Source organism: Gobius niger, assembly GCF_951799975.1.
Source record: "Gobius niger genome assembly, chromosome: 12".
NCBI lineage: Eukaryota > Metazoa > Chordata > Actinopteri > Gobiiformes > Gobiidae > Gobius > Gobius niger.
This window is the reverse complement of record NC_136863.1, coordinates 5,015,745-5,029,047: the sequence shown is the minus strand read 5'-3', so window position 1 is coordinate 5,029,047 and position 13,303 is coordinate 5,015,745. Positions and strand designations below refer to the sequence as shown.

The 13,303-nt window shown below is 45.6% G+C and overlaps 1 protein-coding gene across 2 annotated transcripts in view; it reads left to right on the top strand.

Annotated features, from left to right (window-relative positions):
* The window catches only part of LOC306970970 (B-cell lymphoma/leukemia 11A-like), a 62,942-nt gene extending 52,535 nt beyond the window's left edge, over positions 1–10,407 (top strand). For both annotated transcript variants that reach the window (XM_079567082.1, XM_079567081.1), the window contains one exon: positions 8,030–10,407. In XM_079567082.1, the coding sequence (XP_079423208.1) occupies positions 8,030–10,257 (2,228 nt within the window). In that variant the 3' untranslated portion in view covers positions 10,258–10,407. The remainder of the gene's footprint in view (positions 1–8,029) is intronic.
* Positions 10,408–13,303: the final 2,896 nt, after the last annotated feature.

Genomic DNA, 13,303 nt, shown 5'->3' with positions numbered 1-13,303 from the left:
TAGATCTACAGCCCTCATCTTTCCAAATGGGATTCAGCGGGGATCAAATCTGAAGGCGATCGCTTCATATCTGTAATTAACCCTTTAGATTGTCTGCAATACCAAAAGTAACACAGTAAAACACATAACAAGACGTGATGATCTGGTCTGATAAGGAAAGTCCGCTGGAACGCTCCGTTTCTGTCCCTCGTTCTTCAAAGCGTCGGAGAAAGTCTGGGCTGAACGTTGAATCTTTTATTTGAGCTCACGCTGACCAAAGCCTCAGCCGCGCTCCGAGCCTCACAGCGGACGCCGTGTCTCGTAAAGTGTCCCCAGTGCTTCAGAGAGGGCCCTAAAACTTTCATTACGATCAGAGTTAAAGGGCGGAGCTGCTCGTGGAAGGGAGAGAGAGAGGGGGAGAGAAAACAGTGTCCCTTTAAAACAGGAGGCCGCACTTAACCCGACCACAGGCAGATTACAGGACAGGCGTTCTGCTCTTTGGGAAACACACACTCTGCGTGCACGCTCGCTCGTACGTGCACGCTCGCCCACGTGCACGCTCACGCGCACGTTTGGATCATGGGAAAAAAACGGCAAACTCACAGTGGCTCGTCTCATCCGGCCTTTCTCACTGTTTTACAGAGACGACAGGAATGAGCAGCACACAAATATAAATAATGATTCAATCGATCAAACTTTATTTAAAAAGCGCTTTCCGTACAAAGTGCTTTACAGACTACAACATTTAAAACAATACGCCTGGCACACCCTCACATATATATTATATATTAGGATTAAATAAATAGATGTCAGTTAAAAGCTAAGCTAAAAAGGTGGATCTTGAGCTGCTCTTAAAAACATTTTCGTTCTCTGCAGCCCTGGGCTCCTCCTCAGGTGGTTCCAGAGACGAGGGCCGTAATATTGAGTCTTTTTGCTGACTTTAGGAATAACTAGGAGACCCCTGAGGAGGAGCGAAGAGGCCGCGAAGGTTCGTAAGGTAAAAGCAGTTCTGAAAGATAAGAATGACCAAGACCATTAAGACATTTAAAAACCATTAAAAGAACTTTAAAGCTGATCCTGAAACACACGGGAGCCAATGCAGCGATTCTAAAACCGGTGTAATGTGGTCCCGCCTCCTGGTCTTCGTCAGGACACGAGCTGCTGAAGTTTGTAAAAGATGTAAACCTGAGATCCTCTTTTTGGGAAAGCATTAGCGTCTCCGTGTTGGCCCGAGAGAGAATGGGGCGGACTCTGGCTATGTTCTTTAGATGGTAAAATCCTATCTTTGTGATATTCTTAATGTGTGGAATAAAAGTCAGCTCAGAGTCAAAAATCACACTCAGGTTCTTCACCTGTGAGGAAGGATTAATACAGTGACTGTAGTTTGGGGATTCACTTTGATTACAGATCTAACTCAGTGCAAAATAAAAAAAAAGTCTTCTGAAAGATGTTGTGTAAATGTCTGAAACTTTCAGTGAACAGATTGATGCTGGACAAAAAAAGTCTGTTTGGTTTAATTTTGTGATTTCAAACTTTTAGATAGATTTAGATGTACATGGCACTCATGCATGTAAACACACCACGTTGGATTGTAGCCATGGGCTCATTTCCATCCGTTCCCCCACACTCGCACTCTCAAACACGCTCTCTTTCATCCTGGCCTATTGTACATGTTTTTAGTGGTAGAGAAAACCTACGCAGATATTAGGAGAACATGCAAACTCCACACAGAAAGGCCTCGTCCGGGTGGGAATCGAACCCGGGACCTTCTACCCAGTCAGTTTCTGCCCACTTTGATGCTGCGTTCACGTGGACTCGTTCATCATCATTGTCCCCAGTTTGTTTGTGTTCATGAGCTTTCAAAGTGTGGATTTTCTTTGATCACGGATTTGGGTTTAGCTCAGTGAATCGTTTAAATGTGCTGTTAGCGTCTCAAAAGCTAAGTTTGTGAACTTTAACCCGTTATCTGCCAGTTTAGCGTTGGAGTCATTGTTAGCAATAAGATAAGAGATAAGATAAGATAATCCTTTACTGATCTCACAAGGAGAAATTAACTTGTCACATTGGGCATTCAGTAAGATCACTCAGGGTGTGCAAAACAGACAGGAAATGTGCAAACAGTTAAATAGTAAAAAAAGAGGTATCAGTAAGTAAAAGCAAAAATATGTTTTATTGCACATAGTTTTGCATAGAGGTTATTGCACATGTTACTTTACAGTCTTGTTCAGTCTGACAGCAGTGTGAATGAAGGACCTGCTCCTTCTTGCACTGAGGGTGCCCCAGTCTCCCACTGAAAGAGCTGCTCAGCTCCTCTACAGTCCCTACAGTGGGTGGGAGGTGTTGGCCATGATGGAGGTGAGCTCCTGTCCCTCAGCTCCTCCACAGAGTCCAGGGGGCAGCCCAGGACGGAGCTGGCCCTCCTGACCAGCCTGTTCAGTCTGTTCAATAATGCATGTCCAAATCTTTAAGTGACTGGAGGGTTTACGGCCGATCTGCCGGTGAGAGAAAGACCTTCAGGTTTCTGACAATATATGGAAGATCTGTGTGAGTGAAACACAACTTACATCACATTTGCTGTTGTCCTGACGGCAAGTAACAAGCTACAAAATATCATGTAAATGTACTTTTTGCTAGCATTGATATCTGGCATTTAACTCTCAGTTTTGTTACTCAGAGGAAGACGTCCGCTCGCACTAAACTAAAAAAATAGCAGCGTTTCACATTGAGCGCCAAAAATGGAAAACATCCTGTTAAAGTCTTCAATCCCAGAGCCAGGCTGTTTAAATGCACACGCGATCGATAACACGCGTGTTTCAAAACGTGTCAACAATGTTGTCGTTGAAAATTGACTTGAAACAAATACATTTGGGCATTTTCCTCTTCACAAAACGTTAGTTAATCAGAAAGGAGAGAGTTTCATAAAACCCCCGTTATCTCCGTTTCTAGAAAAAAAAATCTGTGATTTTGATCCAAACTAGTCTCTGTTTATCTTTGGATTTCTCTGGAATCGAGGCACGTAGAATTAAACTGCTTTCACCTACGGAAAGATTAGAGTCTCACCTTTCAAATGAGCCACAGCATGTGTCCATAGCTATAACATAGAATAAGCTGTGGTGCTACAAATATGACAAAATGGTCTGGATTGTTGGCACTCAATGTGTTAACAAAAACCCTCACATGAAAAGATGAATAAACGAAACAGCTGATCCACAGTCAGGGGAAGTAGTCGGGAACTCGTTTTTGACTCAAGTTTCCCCCGTCTTTGCTCCCTCAAATGTAAAAAGTTATTCTTATGAGGTGTCTCATAAATGTTTTGGGAAAGTTTGGGGTCACAATCGAACAATATAAAATACACATGTTCCCACTTTTCTTATGAAGAACTTGTGCTTCTTGTGGCATCTGAAGTGACTCTTTTTAAAAAAAAAATCATTGTTCAGGTTTCCATTTGTTCTCAATCCAGGCCTTTCCAATGTTCTTCATGCCAGAATCTCATTTTTTTTCCTAATCTCACGAAGCGTCTATCAAACTTTTTCACATTCTCATCAGTGTTTAACGCAGCGGGCGGCGCCGTCTCACTGTTGTGTCGCGAAAACATTATTTCAGTGTTTTCGAAAGCCTTTGTTCGACTCGTGGCCGCCGCTTTGTACCTGCTCAGACCCGACTGAAATAGCGCCTTTGTTTGAACAGAAGCCGCGATGATTCTTGGCCTGTTTTTTTTATTTTTTTTTCCTTTTTATGGCAGAATTAACAAAAACAACAATGCGATGGAGCCGCTCGCATGGAAGAGCGAGGGAGACGTCGATACTGTCCCCGCCTGCAGATGTGTGTGTGTGTGTGTGTGTGTGTGTGTGTGTGTGTGGGGGGGGGGGGGGGGGGGGGCAGTATTGACGCAGCGCTGTCTGTGTGTGGGACGCCCCGCTGTGAACCACACTGTCCGCTGCTGTCACTGCGCAGAGACCGAGGCTGCTCAGGCATGTGACATTTTACTGCAGCGAGTCTGTCTTCATCTGGGGGCTGGACTTTCTGCATCTCCGGGATTCACAACTTTGTTTCAAGCCACTTCGCCGGCTTTTATTTCAGTGCGGGTTTTTTTTCTTCTTTAGGGAAGAAATTGTCATAATTTGAAGAACAGGCCACTGTGAGCTTCACCGTGTTTGTATTTGACATGCTCCTGTAGTGCAGGGCTAGAGCTTTGAGGTTTTTTTTGTGATATTGAAGGCAGAAATTCCCCTATATTTTCTTCTCATGAAACTATTTTTCATCAAATTGGTTCCTTTAATTCATTCATTCATCATCAAAGTGGGTCTTGTGATGTTGAAGGTTGCAGACCCCAGTCCTAGGGCTTCCTAACTCTCCTTCTTCACTCTACAATGACTCTACAATGCAAATAGTCTTGAAATAAAAGAAAGCTACACATTATCGAAGTGTTTCCAAACTTTGGACCGATACTGTATCTCTTCTTCTCCCCTCATGCTCCGATTTACGTGATGAAATGCCCATTAGAGAGACCACAGAGAGGCCAATTTTCTTCCTTGTCAAAAAAAACAGAGACTGAATCTCCCGAACGCCCAAAGTAAAGCACTACTTTCTCCAAACCCCAGTAATATATGACCTAAAAGGATTTGATTGTATGTCCCCCATTGTTAGTGTTTTGTAACATGCCTTTAATCTCTGATGTGTTTAATGATATTTCTGAAAATCAACTTGAGGACCCGAAGTTTAGTGATCCAGATTTATGGACTGATTTTGATATTGATACTGATATACTGATACTAGGGCTGGGCGATATGGACCAAAAGTTATATCCCGATATATTTAGGTTGAATATCGATATACAATATATATCCCGATATTTATTCCGCAAGTGAGAGCTGTGAAATGAAATGTTAAAGAGGGGGTATTATGCTTTTTTCAATCACATAGCTGACCAATGATGACCAAACCTTCTGTTGGTCTGTAAATGCAGTAAATTAGAATAACTGCCTTGTATAAAGTTGCTCTCTCATAATGGCTGTAGTGAATGTCTTGAAATAGGCCTCTGTCTCTTTAAGAACCTCTGACTCTTTCCGACACGCCCCCTCCACACGCTGTCTGTGGCATCAGTGGGGAGGGGGTTCTGCTGAGGAGCAGTGGTTGGTTGCTCGGCTGGTGACGAAAGCTCGGAGGCGTCTCCAGGAGGTGGGGGCGTTCCTAGGAGGACTCAGGCAAACCTATCCCTAAAATGGCCGCCATCAGATTTCTCAAAAATACGTGAATGTGCCAAGGCAACACTTCAGGCATGTTTTTAATGAGGGAATGACATAACAACATTATCGATTTTGCATAATACCCCCCCTTTAAGTCAAAGTCAAAGCCAAATACTAGCTTTGACTTCAGTGCAAAAAGCTTTCCCTCGTGTCGCCTGCTCTGTTGTTGGGCTGATTTTTGTGTTTGTTCAGGGGCACTTGGGGTAAAATTGGCTGAAAAAAAGATCTGGCTCTTTTCACAATTGAGATCCATTCACCTTGAAGAGCTGCTCGGTCGTGAACGTCACATCACAAACGAAGTTCTATGCTGCTTGGGCCCCCAGTCGTCCTACTGCAAAGATAAAACATTTGCTGTAAACAAAATCAAAGTGTCATTTCTTATACTGACAAGGGTTAGGGTTATTGTGGCTCAGAGTGGGCGTGGCTGGAGCGTTTGTTTGAGGTTAAACATTAGCATCCAGGACGTCTCTGTGTTTGTTCAACATGTTTTGCATTGAGATGGTATTTCAGACTTGAGTAACTACAGTGGAAGGAGAACTCTTTTTTGCACAACCTGCACACAGCAGTAGAGCGTCTAGCCATTGCTGTTGTGGGATGTGCGTCAGATATATGGGCATACCAGAAACACGCAAATAGAAAGGTTCCAGTTCGGGAGTTCTGAGAAATCGGGGGAAATACGATTGATCCGACCCCAAACAGTTAGTTAAATGTCTCCCCTACTGTGCTTTACTATCGACTAAAGCCTACAAAGTCTGAACAAGAGCAGAGAAAACTTTGTCTCTTACACTGGCTACTCAAGCACGTATTTCTCGATTCACTTTGTAGTCATACCAGCTGTCTCGCAGGTTGAATAAACGCTCCAAAATCGGCGCCTGGCAGCGTCTGAACCTGAGCATATTTATCCCCAAACACTTGTATTTCTCTGTTTCCGTAATGACTTCCACACTTCAGTCAAGCCACCCGTCCATTCCACATTTTAATGGTGATTTCATGGATTTTTGCATCAATGACTTCCATTAAAAGCGTGTTTCTGTTTGACTGGATTCCAAGGAGTTCATCGTAAATTTAATCATTCTTCTCACTCTCCAAAAAAAAACACAAAAAAAAGGGTAGAATTTAAAACTGGGGGTGAGAGGTTGTATTTTCCGCATTTAGTTGTTGGTAATTTCATCCCTCCATCGCCCTCTCGTCTCCCTGAATGCGCCGCCTGTGTTGCTCTATCGTAGCCCGCGGTGAGATATGGACCCAACATAAAAATGATATTAATCTGGAATGCAGCGCAAATATTTGTGGAATTATTACCGTCAAAGGCCTTCTGTTTGCTCGGCAGCCCGCATTACAGAGAGCGTGTTTCATCTCGCGGTCTGTGTTGCGTTCACGTGGCGTCAAAACTTTCTAAAGAGCACGCAGTTCGATATCAAAACAGGCCTGAACTCTGTGGTAGAATTTGCCTTTGAGGTGTCGAGAAGCAGATGTCCTTGTCCTTGTTCACGGGTTAATATCTCTGTAATGGCTGGGCCGATCCGCACGGAACAAAAACAGGCACAAAGTTCAATGTCTTCTCCGACAGCGGTGAACGAAGGTGGGATTTTCTGGACGTCTTCACATTTGCAGACAATGAAAGAGGGAGCGTGTGCATTTTAAATCGTTTGAAACTTTCCTGGTGCATTGGTGATGTCCCAATTCTTCACAGGGATGAGTTTGAAAGTATGTTTCAACTCTATACTGACATTTATGATCAATTTGTAGAAGAAGATGTAGATTGTATCTGCTTTATATGCTTCACAGAATCTAATAAGACTGGCAGTTCTGTTCGAATCATGCTTTTTTGATTTTTCATGCTTTTAATACTATACAATCACATCGTTTAGCAAATAAGTTATTGAGTTTTAAGTTGCGCAGCACCACTATCGCCTGGGCTTTAGACGATCGTTTAAATCGGCCTCAGTTTGTGAGACTTGGTGACAAAAGTTCTGAAATGATCTTGACAAGAACAGGTTCTCCGCAAGGAACTGTTTTATCACTGTTCTTATTGACATAGTACATGGCTGACTACAGGCACAGTATTGTTTCTTGTCGTCCGCAAAAACAATGACACCGCCCTTCAGCCTTAAAGGGATCATACCGAGTTTAAAAATGTTAAAACTAAGTATTTTCCTCCCCCTACATGCTACAGCCATGTCCTAGTGTGACCTGAGGTGGCAGTAGTGAGCATAAAATGACCAACTTGCATCTAGTCTCTTTAAAGATACTATGTTTTGACATATGTTTTGTTCTCCTTTTCGCACTCATAAACTCAGACCATCACCACCACTCATAGATCTATCTATCTATCTATCTATCTATCTATCTATCTATCTATCTATCTATCTATCTATCTATCTATCTATCTATCTATCTATCTATCTATCTATCTATCTATCTATCTATCTATCTATCTTTGAGACACAAGATCACTATGAGAAATGTGTGGACAGAACCTCCCTCAACATGCAGATTTTACTTTATAGATTTCTTTTACAAAAACAGTTAGACTTACATAGGCCCCTACACTCCATCTAAACTATGGTGCTTTTTAAGACCGGTGTGCAGCCTCCCTTAGCAGTAACAGGTCATGTTTGGACTTTCAAAAATCAAATTGAAACCATTTTGTGGTAAATGTTGCTGGATTGGATGATTTATCTTTGAACAATATCACCCAGCCCGTTCAGTGTCCTTGTTTCTCTAGTGGTCTGACCTGCTCCATTTCATCTGATTAAAAGAAAGCCAAACTCTGACCAGATTTCTTCCTCTGTGTGTTTCAGGCAAAGAGGAGCCGACCACCTACACCTGCACCACCTGTAAACAGCCGTACGGCAGCGCCTGGTTCCTGCTGCAGCACGCCCAGAACAGCCACGGCTTCCGCATCTACCTGGACTCGGAGCACGGCAGCCCGCTCACGCCGCGCATGGGGGGCCCTCCTTCCCTGGGCGGAGGAGCCGACTGCCCGTCCCAACCGCCCCTCCACGGACTGCACCTGCCCCCGGACGCCAGCCCCTTCAACCTGCTGCGGATCCCCGGCTCGGGCTCCGGCGGCAGGGACAGCGTCGGGACGATAGGGGGCGCAGGCGGCACGACGACTGGACACCATCAGCGTTTCCCCCCCACGCCGCCCCTCTTCAGCCCGCCCCCGCGAAACCACCTGGAGCCGCATCACCTGAGCCCGGAGGAGCTGGCGCTGGCTGCCCACCACCCGAGTGCCTTCGACAGGGTGCTGCGCCTCAATCCCCCCATGCCCCTGGACCCTCCTCCGTCCATGGACTTCTCCCGACGGCTGCGCGAGCTGGCGGGCAACAACGCCTCAGGGTCCTCTCCTCCGCTCTCGCCCAGCCGCCCGAGCCCGATGCAGCGCCTGCTCCAGCCTTTCCAAACGGGAGGCAACGGGGCGAACGGCCAGGGAGCGAGCAAGCTGCCCTATCTCGCAACCCCGCCGCCCATCCCGAACGCGATGCAATCACCGGTGGGGTCGCAAACCACCCCGACGACTCCCGTGCCGTCGTCCGGCGCGAGCAACTCCGCCAGCAGCAACAACCTGAAGACGAAGTGCTGCGAGTTCTGCGGGAAGTCGTTCAAATTCCAAAGCAATCTCATCGTGCACCGGCGGAGCCACACGGGGGAGAAGCCGTACAAGTGTCACCTGTGCGACCACGCCTGCACGCAAGCGAGCAAGCTGAAGCGCCACATGAAAACGCACATGCACAAGTCGTCGTCGTCCCCCAGCGCCGGCAAGTCGGAAGACGGGCTCTCGAACGCGTCCTCGCCCGAGCCGGGGACCAGCGAGCACATGGCCAGCAACGCCCTGAAGTCCGTGGTGGCCAAGCTGAAGAAGGAGAACAACCGGCTGCTTCGGGAGAACGGCGAGGAGGAGGAGGAGGAAGAGGAGGAGGAGGAAGAAGAGGAAGAGGAGGAAGAAGAAGAAGAGGAGGAGGAGGAGGAGGAAATGGAGGTGGCGGCGCAGAACGGCGACCGCGCGGAGAGACGCAACAACAGCTTCCACTTCAGCTTGAATCTCGACGGGCGGCCGCACGAGAACAACGTCGGCGGCATCGGCAGTCGCTTGGAAGACTCGGCCGTTATCCCGAGGTCGCTGCCCGAGGTCATGCAGGGGATGGGGCTCGCGGCCAGCATGCAGCACTTCAGCGAAGCCTTGAGCGCGCACAAGCGCAACGCATTAGCCCAGGAGAACCACCTGCACCACCACCACCACCTGAACCGCGACCATCACCACCTCAACAGAGACCTGTGCGACGGCGAGGCCGCGTTGGAGAACGACCGCGGGGAGGAGAATCCGACGGTGAACGGGAGAGGCGCGTCCCCGAGCGAATCCGCTTCCATCGGCCTGTCGAAGAAGCTGCTTTTGGGGAGCCCCAGCCCGCTCAGCCCGTTCACCAAACGCATCAAAATGGAGAAAGAGTTCGACTTGCCCACGCCGACGATCCCCAACACGGAAAACGTCTACTCGCAGTGGCTGGCCGGTTACGCCGCTTCCCGACAGGTCAAAGACCCTTTTTTAAGTTTCGGGGACTCTAGACAATCGCCTTTCGCTTCTTCGTCCGAGCACTCTTCGGAAAACGGCAGCCTGCGTTTCTCCACGCCGCCGGGGGAACTGGACGGGGGGTTGTCGGGCCGGAGCGGTACCGGGAGCGGGGGGAGCACGCCGCACCTGGGGGGTCACGGGCGGCCCGGCTCCAAGGACGGGCGGCGGAGCGACACTTGCGAGTACTGCGGCAAGGTGTTCAAAAACTGCAGCAACCTGACTGTGCACCGCCGCAGCCACACGGGCGAGCGGCCCTACAAGTGCGAGCTGTGCAACTACGCGTGCGCCCAGAGCTCCAAGCTCACGCGGCACATGAAGACGCACGGGCAGCTCGGCAAGGACGTGTACAAGTGCGAGATATGCCAGATGCCCTTCAGCGTCTACAGCACCTTGGAGAAACACATGAAGAAGTGGCACAGCGATCGGCCGCTCAGCACCGAGATCAAGTCGGAATAGAAACCGAACTGTGTTGAAAAGAAAAAAAAAAAAAACTTGAGACAATTTCACTGCAAAGATATGTTCATGGGTGGGAAAGGACTAGAACTCGGAATATTCATGTTGATTTAAAAAGCTTAGACTTGTAGTTATTGTCTGACATATTTCTGACGGGTTTCAATTTGCAATCGGTTTTACGGCTATTTCAATGGTTGCAATTTCCAGACCTCATATTTCACTCCTGCACCTAAAATGTGCATCGTCAAAGGAAACTTAGACAAACTACTGTAGATCCACAAGAGGAATTGCGTTGTCACAGCAGCTCGATAATGGTAAACTTACAAACTTATTAACAGCAATAGAAGACCATTAACAATAAGGATCAGTAAAGAATGAGCAGAGTAATTGGTAGAAAATATACTTATAAGTAGGCCTGTCACAATCTGTCCTAATAAATGTACAGACGGTGAAAACGTCTGTACAAAAACATATCGTTTATGTGTTATTTATTGAACGATAAGTCGATAGAGTAATTATCGTGACAGCCCTACTTATAAGAATGCAAAGTAATCCTTTATAAAACATTAACTCATTTCTTAAAGGGAGAACTTCACTCATCTGCCTTCCAACCATAAAGATAAATTCTCTCTCAAGGCAGAACCTACGACTCGTTTGGCCCCTAACAAACCAAAAAAAAAAGGTAAAAGGAGTGGAAGTTGGAACAAGATAATCTGCCGGTGTAGGAATTTGCCGATATAAAAACAGACCAGGGAATCCATCGCTTTTCACGATCAATGCCAATGTGAAAAAAGGGATAGTGATAGCAAAATCAACTAGAAATGGGAAAAATATATCCATTAACCATTGTTTCCTGTTCTGCTGCTGTGATATGGCAAGGTCTTGTGCCATTTGGCTTTCAGAGAGAAACGACAACAGATTAATTACAGAGGGAGCAAGTCACCTTTAACACATTCAATTCGATTTTAATTCCCAAATACAAAATCTTTCATGGCAGAAATGCTACAAGTCATTGCATTGAGAAGATCAGATAATTCCTTTATTGATCTTACAATGGAGAAATTCACTTGTTCCAAAGAGCAAGGGGGCAAAGGAGCAAAGGAATGTAGTAAAATTTGGATATTTCTACGTAAAATTTGACAAATGGTGCAACTTTTGGAAGAAAAATGTGTAAAATGGACAAAAGATGTCTGGAATTTTCAACCAAGCATGCAGCTGAACGGGTTTTGTGCCATGAATCCATCACATAATGCAAAAAATATGGTCAAAAAGAAGAAGAACATTTAGAGAAGAACCTGTTGAAACTAGTCAGAAACACAACTCAAATGTCCACAGGTTTAACCATAACAATCCGAGTCCACATGAATATCCAGAGTTCCGGTGGTTTTCAACCCGAGTATGTTTTCTTGCGGTGCCCCCCCCCACCCCCCCTTCGCAGCTACACCAGTCCCTTGTAGATTTGCCCCTTGAGCTGAGCACTCCTTTTCGGGGGGCCCGATCAGAGGGCCCCCCCGTCACCCGTCTCCATTTCATCGATGCATGACCTTTATCGGGGGCAATACTCCTGCATCCACGCGAAACGACGAGCCTTTTTTTTTTTATCGTGCAATAATTTACATGTCGTGTAATATCTTTTTCCTCCTTTCCGTTTCCTTCCTCCATTTTTAAAGACTTAGTCCGCATGCATAGTACGTTTTTTGCTAATCGAAAAAAGAGTAACGTCCCCGGTGGGTTAGATGTTGAGTAAATGTGTTGCTTGTTGAGCTTTTTTTTTTCTTTTTTTTTTCTTTTGGGTTTATTTTCCATTTGGATTCTTGGGGGGGTGAAAAAAGAAAAAAAGAGAGAAAGCGAGGAGGCGGGTCCACGCTGTGGCCCCTCCCCCCCGTCACATATCACACAGATCCGCCCCGAACGCCCTGTGATGCACTTAAAACCAAGTCTTTGTGAAAGATTCTCCACGAAAACAGGGTCAAAGAAATGAAAGTCCCATCGGCTCAAAGTCTTAAGCGAGTGATTTATTTCTGAAACAGACGCAAGAACGACGAGGGCGTGCTAATATCGATGCTATCATTACGAGAGAAAGAGTGCCTTGAATTTCTGAAACATCCAACATAATCTTATCTGTTTGGGGGGAACGCTTTGTTTAAACCGAGAACGGTACATTTCAGCTCGGTATGTCAAGGATTCTCGCCTCCAATGGGAAATATGTGCGACCTTTGCTCAAACACATCGCCAACATTTCAACGTTTTCATTCAGGGTCACATTAAACGCGCTTCAATGCTATTTTAATGCCCTAATACTATGTTTTGTACATCATACCTTGGCTATTTTGGACACAATGGGCAACTTTTCTGATAAAACAAAAATGGTGTACAATTTAAAGTGACAGTCTGGAAGTCTGAATGTTTTGCAAATTTTACAAAATGTGCAAAATCAACCACCTGGTCTTGCATTTTGATGTAAAGTAATAAGATATATATTATTTATCGTGAAGTCCTTCCTTCACGCATCTCAGCAACTAATCGGAGTCTAGTCTCCTCCTGCGCCGACCAATGAGACGAGCTTTTCCTGTCAGGTCCAATCAGGAGGAGGAGGAGGAGGAGCTTGATCGTTTACTTCCTGCTCTCCTCATTTTGCAAACTAAGAAGTTGCAAAATTTGATGGTTTTCTTTAAAATTTCACGCTATCTCGTATCACTTTGCAAACTTACAGACTGTCACTTTAAACCCATGTGCTTTGGGTGGTATTTCTTTGCATTTATGACAAACTAGTGCGTAAAAATAGTCAAGAAATGCCCCTGTTTTTCCAAGAAACTTAGAGTTAGTACCAGTTTAAATCCGTGTCTTTTTAATGACATTCAAATTGGGAGAAAATAGGGCAAAAAATATGGAAAAATTGTGTAAAAAATGGGGAAAAACTTGGGGAAAAACGGTATTAGAAATTGGGAAACAAGATTTTTTTTTTAAATGGGAATAAATAGGGGAAAAACTGGGAAAAAAATTGAAAGAAATATATATATATATATATTTGAGGTAAAATAACCCCAAG